A 17271-nucleotide genomic window follows, 5' to 3' on the forward strand; every position below is an offset into this window, starting at 1 on the left:
CTGCTGCCAGCTACCTCTAGTTTGGGGAAGAATGAGGGTGAAGGTGGAGAGTATCCACAAGCTGACTCCCCCCCCCCCCCCCCCCCCTCCCCCTACCTCCATGGTTAGTTTGAGGCCGCTCTTGTGAGAACACAGACAGCACAGTAACAGAATCACTGGCAGCAGTGCTTGTCAAGCAGGAGGGAAACAGAATGGAAAGAAGCCTGACAAATTGCTTTTCATATCTAGTGGCAATTGACATTGGAGGAAAGATCATTACAAATAAATCAGTTGTCCCTCAGTTGTAGTTTGCCTGTGTACTGCCAGATGGAAATGAGATGCTTCAAATCTCAACTGGTGTTCCTGGATTTAATATATGTGGGCAGAAAATTTGAGTACGTTTCAGTTTTTCTATCTAATACTTTGTAAAAATCACAGAGAGCATTCTTATGTTTGTGTTTTTCATTGGCTTCATTCGTTGAATTGAAAAATTGCATTGTATACTCATGGCAGCTGTTTGTTTCTGCTGATCACATTACATATGAATATGGAGGTAAGATATTAGTTTTGCGGCTCCAAGTCAGAAATCTCATTAATTCTCCTGAATCACAAAGCACAGTACCAAAACAGAACCCTAAACAATGCACTAAATGTATTTGATCATTATCTCATTGCTGAAACAATGCTCAGTTGTTAGTTGTGTGAAGATACATTATGAATTATTCCTGTCAGAGGTATTTTTAATGGTTTTCTTTTTCAGGTTAAAATGTCTAGAATGCTGACAGATTTTTTTTATTACTGTTTTTATAAGTTCCTTGAATTGCAAATAAGTGAGAGCTATTTATATGAATATAAAGTTATTCATTCCCTGAAAAGGCAGATCTCCTCCATTTTTAAAACTACATTTTACTGATCAAGGGTGATTCTTTTTGATCTTCCAAACAATTCCTGGAACTGGCCCACAGTGTGAACAGCACTTTCCGTAGTCCATAAAAATTCACAAAAGGAAGTCAACCATATCTTTATTTCTGATATTTTTATTGGCACCTGAAGTGGAGGATGAACCACTGTGTTTTGTGCATGCGCAATACTGCACGTCAACATTTATATCACTGGTCTTTAAAAATACCTTCCGAACACTGAGTTACAGATTTACAATACATATTGTTTCTCTTAACTTAAAAAAATATTTTTTTATTTTTAAATATTTCATTGAACTGTACACGGTACCAAAAACTCTCCTCCCTCATCCACACTCTGCTTTACACTTCCCATACGATCTTTCAGTGTAGATTCCTGTGACGATATCTTCCAGCCTTTTCCTTGGCCGCATTGATGCAGGCATTGTGCTTGTTGCTTTGCAAATGGTTCCAGTATTTGATCAGTTCATTAGGCTGAAACTGGTGAGAGGTAATCAGGTGACTGTATTTACAGCTGGAATAGGACACACGCCAGTGATTGAACACAAATTCATTTGGTGGGGGCACAGGGTCAATGCGCAATTTGGCCAGACAGATCCCCACATAGACATCTTCTAAGTGTAGACGCCGTATACTCAAAGAGGCTTCATAAATCTTCTCAGCTAGGTCTCCTGAGAACACATACCCTGTACCAGAGCAAAATATGGGGTATCGCTCACTTGGGTACATTTCAGGTGGCATGTACCACTTGCTGTCCTTATTTCGGTTTGGGGCATACCCTCTCATTAAGTAACCTGTGAAATAGTTCCGTCGGGGTGGCAGTTCTGGCTTGAGCAGTTTCTGAATAAGATACTCTGTGTTCACAAACATGTCGCTGTCTGTCTTCATGATGTACCGAGCCTTTGGGCAGTGTTTGGCAACCCAGCGCATTCCCATTAGTGTTTTGATTGTTAGGTTGTAGTACGTGTCCTGGTAGTCCTGCTGGATGATGTCGTGGTAGAGCTGGCTCTCCTTTTTAATGGAACGCTGCAGGGAGCCATCAGCATCCTTTCCCAGTCCCAGCAGAAACAGGCGGACAAAGCCAAGCTTCCCAGCCACACTGTCATTTCCCCAGGTCTGCCTGATGGCATTCCTAGCATCTACCTGACCTGGCTCTGCTGCTATTAGGAGTATAAGGAAGGGACTACTGTTCTGACATTTGTGAGGTTCATTGATAAGGTAGTGGTAAGGCTGCGCAGTTAGCTGCCCACCCACTGCCATCTCCCTGTACAAGCTATTATTGGCCCTTAAAGAGTTCTCCAGCCCGGTCACCCCCTGTAAGGGCACCTCTGCCTGGCTAGAACTTAGGTTAGCCTGGGGTTTGGGGGCTGAATGGAGAGTCTCCTTCCAGATGCTCCTCAGCGCACTCTGATTGGTTTCACTTTTCGGGGAACGAACACCCCGCACAGTGTACGCCACCGGGTTCTCTCTCAGCCCGGTCCTGCCCGGCAGCCAGTCCTGGTGGCTACAGAAAAGGAAAATGCCGAACAGGGAGGCCAGGGACAGGAGTCCGACCACGTGGGTGCGAAAGAGTGACCGCTTGACATTCCAGGTCATCTTGATCAGGCAGCAGTGTCGCCTTCTCCACTGCATGATGCAGATTTAAACTGCTCTGAAGCGCGGTGGTCACATTCAATCAAGTCAAACATGTGTTGTAAACAGCCAGAGGGTTATCAGAACTGGCACATGGGCGTGTTTGGGATTTGTGCTGGTGCTACAAGGGTGATGACATGTCTTCTGTGTGAGCCTCTTGGAAGGGCTTTTCTGACTGTCCAGTAAGACAGGCGGTCATGCTGCAGGGAAGTACTTCTCAGGGTAGCTCATCAGATGTTGTCAATCTTTGTTATCTGAAAGAAAAAAGGAAACTGTGATGGAAACATTGGTAATTTGTACTGTAGTATTTATTGGGAGGATTGAAGCGACTTGCTTTTTCTCTGCAAATTAATTAGCATTGATTCCCTTCCGAGTAATTTATTCAGCTTTTCTGTTATAAAACTTGTGATTTTTAATTAAGCTGAATGTTGCACTTACAATTAATGTTGTAAAAATTTAATTACTATCATTAGAAGGACAGTATATAATACTGAACTCTCTTAAATTAAGTTTTGTTTTTATTCTGTTGTTTTTCTCCTAGAGAGGCAAAACAGATTTTAATTTGCAACTCAGGGATAACAAACCATATTCCTTGTCAGATTACTTTTATATAATGTCATGCATCCTTCTGTATGTTAACTGCGAGCACTAGACTGATACTAAGCAAAAAGCGCTCTGATTTTTTTTTTTTTCCTTTTTTTGATCAGTTGACTTTATGCTCTCAGTGGTAGTGTAAAATGTAGGCTCTTACAACAAGGCAATCTTGCAGCACTGGGCTGCTCTGATGGGCTATGCCATCTACCCCCCACTGTGCTTCCACAGTAAGGGAGGAAATGCATCTGTCAAAATGAATTTTCAGGGTCCAGCAAACCGTGCAGCACAATCCAAGTCAGCAGCCAGTGATAACTGCCTTCACCCATCATTCACCTTCAACCTTATACTTTATCAATGCAGTGGCAAGGAAAAGGCTACCTCCATTTCTTCCCTTTATTACAGCTCACTCATATTAAAATTTTACATTCTTCATAATTTGTACTGGCACAGATTTTACCTTTTTCTCAGCTGGTAAACATGGCTGTTTTGAGGTAGATGATGTGGTGACGTGTTGTGTTAAACTAGAGTGTAAGCGCTCCCCACCTTCATCAAAATTCTCATTTCCAGAGGCATTTGCTTGTTATTCACAATGGCTGAATCACGGCGTGCTAACCTTTTCAACAAGATGTGCTTGTCCTGCACAGGTGATCACAGGAGATAAGGAGTCAGATCTTACTGTAGCATGCAGTAAAGGTTAATACATTTCAGATCAGGTTTGTGAATTTGGTATTTGAAAGTCGTTGTGTTTTTTTTTTTTGGAGCATAAACATTATGCACAAAGACTGCAGAAAAGGATGCTGTTCTTTCTGTGTGGTTGAATATACATACATGAGGGCATGGAAATGCATTTATTATGGACAAGTTGGTTTTGTCAATTGATAACAAAGAGAATGTTATCAATGACTGCATCATAAATATAATATTCATTTTAATACAAATATTATTGCTAAGAGTTGAATTGTAAGAGTAATGAAAGAGTAATGAATTGTAGACTGGGACATATAATGTTATTTAAATATTTTAATGACTGCTCACAATGGCATTTTTACTGCCTCAGCTTTTGACACCTTAGAGATTACGGCTGTGTTTCCTAGAAAATTCTTTTTGACTGAAAGCCGTAAGGTGTTTTTTGAAGTCATGAAGTCATTTTGGCCACATTTCAAGCTCAGCGTATCTGTGCCACATTGACTAGTGAGCAAAAACCCAGCAATTGAAATATACATGTTTGGCATGTAAACAATAATCAAAATGGCATTTTTTTGGAGATGGGCATTTTCTTAATATCAGTTGCAGCAAGTACACTGTCGATCACAGTCACCAGGCAATGACATGTAAAGTCACTGGCAACTAATATGAAATATGGACAATAAAAAAGAACTGCATACATACAGAGAGATCTCATCAATATCATGTGCTGCCTAACACATGAAACAAAATGAAAGTGTCTCCATTGATTTTCTGCACAAAAAAGTGTCTTTATTGACTACCTGCAACCATTCAACATACATTGGAATAATAGTTGACTAAATTTACCTGCAGCTGTTTCCAAAACTTTGTATTGCTGAGGTAAATTAAATACCAAATTGAAATTTACAGCCTTAGCAGAATGTTATACAGAATGTATTTGTTCATTTATAGCAGTGGATCAATTTTTATTAGATGTTATTATTAGCACATTGTACAACTTACACTTTTCTTAGGGTTCATAAAATGCTAAGTGTCATCATTTGACCGAAACTGCAAAGAGCCAGAGTCTGATCCCACCAAAAGGAATTGTAACGGTGGTGCTCTATCACTGATTGTGTAACATTACATTCATATTGATGCTACAGTTCTAAATGGTACAGCAAGGAGATTGCGTGGCTTGCTCTAACACTAATAATCAGGAACGGCTAGATTTATGGACGTATAGTGATCAGTATCTAATGTAGGTATAGCAGTGAAAAGGAACAAAATTCTTCAGAAGGAAATCATTTGTCGTAGAATTTATTATAGAACAAGTTGCTGCATATTTTTGTTTTTTGAGGTGTGTATTGAACCGTATTTTTTAGAATTCCTTAGAGAGTATGGCAGAAGTTTTATCTTTCTATTGCTTTAAAACACTGGATGCTAGATCCATATTTATAAAAGAGATGACAGTGTTATTCAGATTCTTCAACTGTTGGAAAAAATATTGTTAGAATTAAATTACAGATCTTCTCAAATAAAAAATACATTTCATATTAGCTATTAAACTGCATGGATATTTTTTTACTGTGAGAATCTATTATGGTTAGGCTGATGACCTGTAAAGAGTAAATCAAGTAAATCCAGTTATGTGCACGCATGATGGATTCAGTTTAAAAAGTAACAGACCTACTTGCATGTTATGTTGGTAGTCTATTGTATTATGAGGCTTCAAAGGCTAAACTTGCTTTCTTAGTTGAAAGTGGCACGGAATACTTGTTGGCATGACATTTGGAATGTATAACCACTGCACACTGTAATGTCAAAATTATCAACCGTGTGGGGAAAAAAAAAAAAAACATGGCTGCTAAAAGGGATTTTTTCATTTTTTCTTTGCAAAATACATTAGTTACCAATAATAGTGACTTATTTTATCATTTATAAATTGCCTTACACACAGTATGTTTTCTTAACTGTCAAATAGATTAGCAAAAAGCCTGATGAATGTAAAGATCTTTGTAACTATTTGTAAACTACTTTAAACTACAAGTCAAAATAAGTGTTTTTTATTTATTAAAAGAAAAATGAGAAATTTCAATTGAAAGTTATATAGGAACAAAATGCAGTTCCTTGGGTCTCCCCATCATTTTGAGATATACAGGAGATGTGGTTGTTGAGATTAACTGAGATTTCTGAGAGACCCACAAAGTATTTCTTTTTCCAGCACAAAATGAAATTTCAGTGTAGTGGTTTCTCAAAAGCATATATCGAGATACAGGAGGCTGAAAATGGTCTCATTTTGATCTGGGAGAACAGAAATAGATCTCAAATGCATTTTACTACCTTATGGCAACAGCCAGAGCACTCAAGACAAAAATGTAAATGTTTTTTCCATGTGTAGTTAAAATAATCTTTGCACCACTGTTACTTATGCTTATCCACCCAAGTCTGCCTTTCCCACAGGAAGGGGGAGGGCACGAGTAAGGCAAGTTGACTAATATATCTTGATAGTGAGGTATGTCCATGCATGACTGCTGTGATGGGTCAGATCTGAGGTGAATCACCACAGTCTGTATGACACTTCACAATCTTGTTAATCTTGTATCTGCAGACAGAGAAATACACATATACACATACACACACACACATAGCCACACACACAAGCACTTTTTGCACCCTTGGTAAAGCTATTAAGTATTAGTGATAAAAATGTAGAACGTTGTTTTTTCATTCCTGGGGACAGATCGTCATTTTGATTTCATTTACCAGTAAAATTACATTACGATGGAGTGGTTAATTATCAGAGCGCGGGGCACTGATTGAGCTAGTGAATTTATATGAAAGTACCTTTCACTTTATGTGTCAACTCTTAGCTGTTCCTACTACCTTGGCTGCTCATCAGTCTTTCCCAATTGGATGATCGGGGTGTATGTGTGTGACATGCTAGGAACAGAATTGGATCAGCTGGGTAAAAAATATCTCTGCCTACCATTACATGGTACACTTTTTAAAGGTCTTCTGTTCGACAATATATCAGTTGCAGCAACACAAGCAAAAGTATAGGGATATTTGAAAGGATTCGTGAGACATACCTGTTTGTGCAGCCTATCTGAACGCACGGAGGCTGGTGCTGTCTGTCGCCACACTTGGCACGCCATCATTACCGAAATATTGTAATAATGTCCTTTTTTATCCCCCTAATCAAGCCTGCATTCCTTGCGCTCTTTTTTGATCCTCAGAATCTAGTCCATCCATCTGTCACAACAAGACTGCAGCCATGATTTCCTTTGCCTCCTGCAGCCTTAAGGATTCTACTCTTTTTCCCCTTCTTCATATGTTTCTCTCACAGTGGTGTTCTCTTTCTCCCCATCCACTCTCAATGTGCTTCTGGCTTCCTCTGGCACGTCTGCAGATGGCAAAGACACAACAATTCCCTTTCCCGCCTTCTGTTTTTTTGGGTTTTTCCTCTCTGTTTGATACTTATTTTTCCCATTCAGTGGCCATTTCTTTGCTTTGGCACTTCAACATGCAGCCAGCGCTGCTGAGTGAATTCAGCAGCACTTCAGTAATACAACAGAGAAGAAGAGCAGCAATTCCATCATGTTGCTAGGCAGGACGGTGGCGAGCTGGCGAGCTGTAGAAAATCCCTCTCTGGAAGAGCTGGCCGTATGCTAGCGCGATCTGGTCTGCAGAGAGGACTGCTTTCTGCCTCCCCTGCTCTGGCGAGGCAGCAGTTTAAATGTAGACTCTGACAGGCACCGTTACAGTGGCAGAGAGCTCCGACGTCACTGCCTACAAAGCAGGCTCCCCACGTGACCTATTCATGTTCCCTCCCTCTCTCCCTCCCTCCCTCTACCCCTCCTCGGCAGAAGAAAGGATTTAACTATCTGAGCACAATAGGGGAGGAGAGGGGCTTCTGTTCTTCTAGCTAGGAAGAGTGTTCCCACATTAAAATAGCTCTCATTTCCAGTCTGAGTGTTGATATAAGGACACTGAATGATAACAGGTTATTTGAGGTTTCCTTTATGTGCAGTCTGCTCATATTTCTGGAGCACATTTCAGGCTCACATTGCTTCAAATGCAGTGCTCTAATTTGTCTATATTTGATTTATGTGGGTTACTATGCAATGACATCCTGTCAATATTCCCATTGTCATACTTTCTGGTTCTACTGACATGCACATCTTATTTTGCAAATCAAATCGGCACTGAATGGCATAAACTGACTTGATACACTTCCAAAATATTGTGTATTGGTAGCACAGCATAGTGGTCAGTTGTTTTTGGTTAAAAGTTTGTTAAAACTTTAAATAAACTGGTAAGCATGAAGGCAAAGTTCACAGATTAAACTAATACATATTTAAAAACAAAGTTTGAAGGATGTGGGAGTCCCAAGTGGCAGTTTGAATGATGTCGGAGTTGCAAGTGGCTGAGCCAGATCAGTCAGTGCAATTGTTTTGAATGCAGGCTTAGCCCTATGGCCCATGTTTGAATTTTTTTCAAGTTCCAACAATGACCGGATGGGTGGGTAGGCGTGCCACGGTTAGTTGCACAGCGTCAGTGGAGTTTCACTTCTTCTCCAGTGAGCGGCATTTAAGTTTGAATGACACTAATGCATAAGCTGAGTGTAAACAGACAAATGTTATGTACTACTGTACATGTTACTACTAACCCTTTTGAGTTTTTCATAGCAGTTCTGTGTTCTCCTATGTCTTTTGACTCATATATATATAGAGAATCATATATATATATATATATATATATATATATATATATATACATATATATATGATTTTTGAAAAAGAAAAAGCTTGCATAGAGCATAGATACTTCTAGATACTTATTTTTAAAACATACAAATTGCTATAGGTCCCATATTAGCATAACACAATCTGAGATTGCCTACAAATTTGAATAATTTCTCATTTCTATGCTTTATGTCATGGAGAATTCAGCACTCTACCATGCCGGAGTGCATGCTGAAAAGAACTATCCAATGAAAGGACAGTGAGGAAGTGTTTCTCCAGTGCATTTCTTTCTCTTCTGTTTTTTTTTTTTGGCAAAGCTTTGATCCATCACCATCCTCATCAGCCAAAGAATGATTTTCAATGATAAAGTGAGAAGAGGTTCTAAAAAGCTATTAACCCAGGAGCAAGTGAATGTTTTTATTCATTGTCAGCAATTACATTGTAATACAGATAAATCTGAATTAGGTATTGTGATTGTGGTTTAGATTCTTTAAAGATAGATGGATAATGCTTAAATATAGCGCTCTCCCTTTATAAAAAATGAATGATATAAGAATCAACCACACAGAGCGATTAAAAATACTAGGACAGAATCATTCCTATGCTAGAATTTAAATGCTCCTCTTGTAAAAATGAGGAAATCTATACAATTGTTTCTGTGCTCACTTACAATATTTAATATGACATTCAAATTAGTGAAATAATGCATACTAAGCAAATAATACACTTGAATCATGTATCACAGTTTAAAGCCCTTATTGATAACTGAAACATAATTGTATGTGCTCATGTGAGTAAAATTATTTTATGTCTAATAAATTCAAGTTCATGGTATTATAACCTACATTGTTCTACATTTAGAATGGTGATATTCCATTAATTAATGTTAGTCAAATTTTCAGTTTATTTAATGATGGACTGTATAAAATACTGTACATTCAAATATGTTTTGTTCTATGGCTGAAGCATTTAGCTAAAAACATTTCTTAAATAAGAGAAACATGTCATATGAAATATAAATGTTCATTTTTTATTCCATTCAGTTGTAGTTCCACTTTTAAGAATTAATCACTAAAGAATCAAGTGATCCTGGAGGAATGTGATTCTGTGTGCTGCACAAGATGTATTTGATTAGTGGGTAGTTTTTATTTCTCTTAGAATGAAGAATTTCCATGATATTTGCATGTTAAAAGGCAAAATCAGTTGTGGAATGAAAAGTACGGTGCAATACTGAAGTTAGGAAAGGAGGCATCCTTAGGTACTCAGGAAAGTTAGAAAAAATAGATTGGGCATCCTTACGAGAAGTGATGATGGGTTTATGGTCTACTGAATGAATGGTTTCTGGTCTGCTGGTTGAATGGACAATGAGCGGTTTCATTGTCAGGGAGGAGATACAAGGATAGAGAGAAGGGTCAAAATTTGTAGCTGGGGCTGTGAATTTGGAGCACAGGCGAAATCCAAAAATGGCTAACAGAATTAGTGTTTTCAATGTTTTATCAATCATTTTTGGATATTTTATAATGGTTTCTTGGGAGGTAAGCTCAGAAGAGGGAGGTCTGACAGGGATGGAGCCATGGATGCAATGGAGAGAAGGTATGATATGAAGGAGCTCCCCATGCAAATGTCATGTATATAGTGAAGTCAATATTACAGAGGCGTGAAAGCATGTGTTACATCCCAGATGCTTAACGGCGTCCAGGGGTATGGGTGAGGGATGCAACACAAAGAAAAGCACCAACCACTGCTGGCTTGGACAGTGCGGAGACGAGAAAAGCACACAGACATGGGGGTAATGTATACGGGTGTTTGATATATTTACAAAGCTATTGACAATATTTACAGTAACACACACAGGAAAAGGGGAGAGGACAACAGACGGCGCCAACGAAAAGAACTTATCAAAACAAAAACAACCCTGAACACCTTCACCCAACACATACAGCTGACTACAAAGCAAAAGGGTGGCAGAGCCAAGCAAAAACCTAACTACACTAAATACAAACAAAATATACAAAGGTGGCACCCGCCTCTAACCTAACCCTAACAAAGTGAATGCTAACACGGGGATCGCCCAGCTTACCTGTCCTCGTCCCACGACAACCGCATGCAACCAAAACCAAGACACAATCCACAATCGAAGTCAGAAAACGAAGCAAAGTCAAATACAGTACAGGCAAGTTTTGTAATGAGTAATCTTCAAAAACACAAATGAACAGAATAGCGAGAGAGGTCACTCCAAGAATCCGGCATCTTTAAATTGTGGCGCTCCGTCTCTGGTTGGCCGGGCCGGAACGAGGAGGCAACACGCAGCGCAATGGGATACCTGCATCAGGAGTAACACATGTCACATTTAAAGCACCAAAATGAGGCTCAACGGACTTTCTGGACAGTGGTCATTTGACGCAACAAAAAGATCATTCATTGACAGCAATTTTGTTTGATCTAAAATTGTAAATATTAAAAACAATTTATATTCTAGGTATTGACAACAAAAGCACAAGCAATGCAATCCCATACAAACTTACTTGCAAAGTTATTGGCAAAATATTGTGGGTGTAGCTGTAGGAAGCTGAAGGGGGAGTTACGTACAGAAAATCAGATGGAATAAAAACAAATAAGAATAGAAGGTTGGCTTTTTCAAGCAAACGTAATAATTTTGGAGTAGCAAAACATTACTGTTAGACTCCTCCTCCCCTTAATATTACAGCTTTTGCAAAGTAACATTTTTAGTGTTTCATTAATTGCACTACCTATACATTGTAGTCATTTGTAAATCTGACTTCATTGCAAAAAAGGATAATGATTGATATAAAACATAATACATAAAACATAATTTTTCTTGCCAAGTGGCTCTTGGTGAGCAAATTGAGGTGTCAGGCAAAAGGACTCCTGGGATATTCATGTGCACTTAGTCGAAGGGAGCAATTAAGCAAACAATAGTTCCTTGTTCACCAATTGTCAAAAGACCAGAAAACAGTTGTGCTGTTACTGTTTCCCTCATTGGGACACATAGCACTTTTAAGAAAATGGGGAGTGATAAAAGAGGACGTTCATTATTAAAGCACATGCAGGAAAAAATAACTTCATCGAATATAGTATGAACATTTACAATCCTCATATCTTTTGACTGGAAAAACACTGCAGCAAGGCAGGATCCGTGTAAATTATTGTAAATTATTGTAAATTATTGTCACTTTCACTTGCATATGTTTGCTCCAGGACAATGCAAAATGTTTGCAAATGTCCTGCAGTCCAAGAAACATACACTCAGCTTACGCTGACGCAAAGAAGACAGGCATGTTTCAGTGTGATAGCTGCCCTCTGTCTCTTACCCAGCAAGGCTGTGTCACACTCTAATTGTTCACAGCAGTTGTGTGGAAAAGAAAAATAACATTGCTTTCACTGAGTGGTTAGTTGATAGCACACAGGCCTCAACAAACCACATAAAGCTGCACAATATATGTGTGTGTGCGTGTGTGCATGTGTGTGTGTGTGTGTGTGTGTTTCCATTTATATGCAGCCCTGTTTGGGAATCGTCTCTGCACATGTGCAGAGAGCACTGAAGTGATGCAAATGCAATCCTCCTATATGAAATAACACCATTTCTCTCCGTTGTTGTTACTGCACCAGGTTTTCTAGATATGAATAGAGAAAGAAGGGAAGCAAAAAACAGTTAAAACATTACATGCAGACATTGTACAATTCTGATCAGAAGAAGTCTGAATACATATAGACCTACAATTATTATGAGACGACATACCCAGTTTATATATTTGTCAGATCTAATTGTTGAAAACTGGATAGTATTGCAGTTACTGGTATGAGCTGGATATTGCATCCAGGGCTTCACCAATAGCTGGCATCCTTGCTGAATATAATCTGAAATTATGTGTATACTGTACATTTTGCCTGTTTGAGGCTTTGACATAAGTGCACAGTTGAGAGGATCATCTGCTCATGTTCTCAGATTGCTATTAATCTGGTAAGCACTTGCATAAATCACTCCCTGGCAGACAGAAAAAAATCACAGATGCTGGAAAATAACTGGAAAAGCAATGTCGTTTACAAAACTGTCCTCTCTGTTGAGAACAGCAGATATTAATGAAAACTATGAATTATTAGGCACATACATAGCTTGTTGGGTTTAAAATTTTTGAGCAAGCAAAACTGCCCTCTGACCTAATTGGACATTTGTCATGGTATGCTACCACTGAATTTTCAGGTAAAACTGAAGGTTTATTGTGGCTCTAAATCTTTCGCATTTTTTCAGAAATGGTGAAATAGATGAAAATGCTGCTATTCCTGATTAATAGGAACAGTTTAATGGTCATTTAAGTGATGCGTAAAGGGAAGTTTCCTAACATTGTTACAGTGTTATGGTTAGAATCTAACATCTGGCCATGTCTGGCCCCAAGCAGGTGGTGAGTGTTCTGGAATGAGATATTTTAGAACATTTAATTATCTGATGCATTTAAACTGACACATGTTCCTGATTGGAGATTTTCAACATGATTGGTAATTTGAAATAACATTCCATACAAATTATTCCAGATAATGTAAACTATAATTATATTCTGTAGCAATAACAGCAATGATTGCTTTACAGAACACCCATGGCAGTGCAAGTAGTACATGTAATTATAAGTATGTAATATCCATTTTTGTTTTCAACTGATTAATAAGCTGAAAGCAAATCACAATTTAGACTGCAAGATTGTTACACACTTTTTGTTATATATATACACACTAAACCCTTTGGTTTACATATCTAACAGAATGATACTTTGTATTTTGCAATGCACTTGGGTTTATGCAAGCAATGAATACAGGACATCATAGGCGGAGTTTGACACTTGCGTTGGGGGGGGGGGGCAAACATTTTTTAACTGACGTCAGTACACAGTCCAACTGTTGCGTGGCGTGTTACGCATAAACATACAGTAACAGAAGACAATAGTGCCAAGCTTGCCATAAAGCCAAACAACACAGCGCATCAAATCAGTTTCTGACCACTTTGTACTATATCACTCATCGGCTTACGTAGGGTATTTGTCTTTCACACATGAGCGCACACAAATGAAGCGCACTAACCATAACGTTAAAGTCTGTTAAAAGTGAAATATCAATTTGTTTATATTATACTGTTATGCTTTCATTTCCCATGTACCCTTTTAAAACATCTAGTGTACACATGAAATAATTTCGTGTTAAATTGAAAACTATGAAATATGCATACAAACATTGCATGCAATATGCATATGCAACTTATTGTGCGCACACATGTACATAATTAGAAAATACTCAGCAACAGTGTCGCCTGTTGTTACAGTAGGCTTGTAAAAAATATATATTAAATAACCAGCGTCCTACCTAGTGTAGAAGTGTGTGTAGAAACGCCTTTTTTTGCGTCCCGCGTATATATCGACTGTCTTCTCAGGTGATAGGTTTGCTGTTATGGCGTCCTCAATGTGAAGGCTAAAAAATGAATTTATTACAAAACCAAACATAGAATTCAGATTTATTTCTTACAATCATTTTATTTTATTGCCTTAATGTAGGGTTGTCAAAATAACGCGTTAATTTAGATTAATTAATTATAGAAAAAATAACGCCTCTTGACCCCATACGTCACTGTGCACTTAAGCAATATCACCCGACAGGTGAGTGCTATTATACTGGATATCAGCATGGCTGTGAGTCGGTCGTAGGTATGAGGCTGCAAGCTGAGTGCCGAAGATAATTACAGCCGTGCTGATATTTAGTATAAGAGTACGACTTCGAGTGTGATATTGCTTTTATACAGCAGTTCTACAAACAAGGAACGATAATTTGAGACAGCAAAATATGTTTTTTGTCGTTTATTCAGGATTACATTTACACGTGTTGTCAAGCAACACATTAACAGTTTCTTGACTGCAGGTTAGTTAGCTAGCTAGCTAGCGTCCTGCTTTTTATCATACACGAAAAGGCTAGCTAGCTACTTTCATACCCGATAGCAAACTCACCAGCTACTTTTTATCATACGCGTAAACGCTAGCTATACGGTAGGCAAGCAAGGCACTTTTAATCATAGCCCACTACAGGCTACCGGGCTAGTTTTTAGCATACATGGACGGGCTAGATAATATACGGTAGGCTTGCTAGCAAGCTATTGTTCATCATACCCAACTGCAGGCTAGCTAGGAGTATTTAAAAATATTCTCACGGCAAATATTATAAAATTAATTAATTTAGATTAATTAATCATAAAGCATGTAATTAATTAGATTAATTTTGGACCTATTTTAGACTAAATGCAGTGACATATTTCAGCGACTAGGGGGGGGGGGGGGGGGGGATGCCGATGCCCCTCCTGCCTCCCCGCAAACTACGCCTATGCAGGACATGTGTGCTTTTTATCCTGTTTTTGTAGTTTTTTTATCACTTCCTTCCTCTGTTAACCAGGTAACTTCCAGATAATCAGCAGGACTGTTTGAGATAGTGATTATACTAATTAAAAGTGCATGGTATAAAATGGGAATCTTCTGTCTATGGGTGGTAAGAAATTATGTAAGCATTGACTGACTGGAGACTGTTTGACTCCATACTTTCACTGATGTAATATTTCACTGATGTGCAATTATGTCTTTTAGAAGACTACAGTACACACGATGGAGACACATTAGCCAAATCCCACTTTAATTCATTTTATTGTGTATCAGGCTGTGGGTACCGTATTTGCACTATGCTGTCATTATAATTATACCCTTCCTGGGATTTCCATGTATTCATTCAGGTGGAGTGGTTGCTATCTAAAAGCAGACCTACCTCCAGATAGGTCTTCACAGAGAATGCATTTATTATTATTCAGTAGCCCTGTAATTTAGACATTTTACAGTAAGGTAGTAAATGCAAAGAGACAAAAGAGATACCATCTTAATGTTATCAATCTTTTTTCTTTCTTGCAGGATCCTGTCTTCATCATCCCTGTAGCCACAATCTTATCAATCACTACTTAATGTGAATCACCTCTTGCAAAACTTAACCCATATACATTTGCTTTCATGCAAAACACCACATATAGTAATGGCACAAACAAACCTTAACAAAATAAAACAAGTGACAGTTGACTGGAAGAGTCAAAAATATAATAGAAAATTATATATATATATATATATATATATATATATATATATATATATAGTAGAACATAGTAGTAATAAGTGATCAATGTTTTAAGTGAGGTGTGATACAGTACAGTCCCACCATCCCTCTAGTATAATATGCACATTTAAACAATAAATAAATATAGTTTTTTCGCACTATAATATTTTATACTATATTTATTTATTGTTTAAATGTGCATATTATACTAGAGGGATGGTGGGACTGTACTGTATCACACCTCACTTAAAACATTGATCACTTATTACTACTATGTTCTGACAATATTCTATAACAATATATTGAACCTTGACCCAAAAGCAGAATGCATGGTATTAGAAAGGTTGAAAATATATTATTTCACCAAAAAGGGGAGATGGGAGATCATGGTAGGGATTCCGTCCCATCCCCATATGGTTTTTCCCATATTGCTATTGATTGTAGGCGTGGTTAGTATTTATTCCTTTGAATGTTAATGAGCACTATGCCTTTAAAACCCATCAATGCTGAAGGGTGACTATACCTGGGAGTAGGCTGAAAAGCAGATCTGTTTTTAAGGTTTGAAAAAGTGTATAAAATATTCACAAAACTGATACTTTAGTAGTATCAGGAGTTAAAGAACTAGTCATATTTGATATATTCACCTTTCTTTGAAAATATTCAACTAACAACAACTCATGATGAAGATTGGTGGCATTCTTTCACCTCTTTTTCCAAACCCCCTGGTTACTTTCTCCAGCATGGTCAGTTACATTACTATTGCACAGATTATAGTTTTATTTATGAAGCTAGATATTTACATGTCACTCATGACTATATATGGCTTCTGCAGACACAAGAACATAGCCAAGACATCAACAACATCAGGGGAGAGGAGCAGGCACATAGTCAAGAGTGTGTAGTGTGAACTATTTTTATGCTGTTGCACCATTTTGATTTTTACACTCAGAAAAAAACAACACACACACACACAGACACACACAACCACAAGCAAATTTTCATATCCTGCTAATTTAATTTGACAAAAAATGCCATTATGATTTTGTTCTTTGAAGAATGCTTTGGGAGGGGAAAAAAACGCTTCACAGTCCCAGCATTGTGCAATTTCGTTCAAAGAGTTGTCAGCCAAAGCTTCAGTTGATTCCTCAACATTTCAGTATGATTAATTAACCCATCACTACAGCCCTAATTGTGATATGCTGACTTCCTTCAGGAGAAGACATAAATCCTGTCGACTCATTCTCACAGACAGTTTAGTGTGAATATTTCACATCTGAAGTGTACAATTAGTTACTTATGTTTGGCTCACTTCTTTTGGACAGCTGAACTGGAAAAGAAGCAGTCTTGGGCAAATGCAAAACAATAAGACGTGTGAGTTTTTCTTCTTTCTGTTATGATTGTTGTGTCCTCAGATGCACCTCCGGCACAAAAGTAGTGTTCTGCAATTGGTTGTTTTCATTCCAGTGTTTGTGGAGCCCCAAAACATGAAGTTGTGCTCAAGGTGGAGCCGAAAAATCAATGTTCAGGACAAGGTCAGTTTTTTAATCACTTGGGCCAGCTGTAAGCTTTAAACCCAGCTGTTCAGCAAG

At 38.2% G+C, this 17271-nt stretch overlaps 1 protein-coding gene across 1 annotated transcript; it reads right to left on the reverse strand.

Moving 5' to 3' along the window:
• Positions 1-1113: 1113 nt before the first annotated feature.
• On the reverse strand, positions 1114-7538 carry b3galt2 (UDP-Gal:betaGlcNAc beta 1,3-galactosyltransferase, polypeptide 2). The gene is made up of 2 exons (XM_036521588.1): positions 6884-7538; positions 1114-2785 (listed from the first exon to the last, which is right to left on the reverse strand). The coding sequence occupies exon 2, from the start codon at positions 2529-2531 to the stop codon at positions 1263-1265; it is 1269 nt and encodes a 422-aa protein (XP_036377481.1). The 5' UTR covers positions 2532-2785; positions 6884-7538; the 3' UTR covers positions 1114-1262.
• Between the last annotated feature and the right edge of the window lie 9733 nt (positions 7539-17271).

This window comes from Megalops cyprinoides, chromosome 2, assembly GCF_013368585.1.
Source record: "Megalops cyprinoides isolate fMegCyp1 chromosome 2, fMegCyp1.pri, whole genome shotgun sequence".
Lineage (NCBI taxonomy): Eukaryota > Metazoa > Chordata > Actinopteri > Elopiformes > Megalopidae > Megalops > Megalops cyprinoides.

What these genes read in the sequence shown, in the direction of transcription:
- b3galt2 (XM_036521588.1), bottom strand. Translation starts at nt 2,531, where the DNA reads ATGCAGTGGAGAAGGCGACACTGCTGCCTGATCAAGATGACCTGGAAT.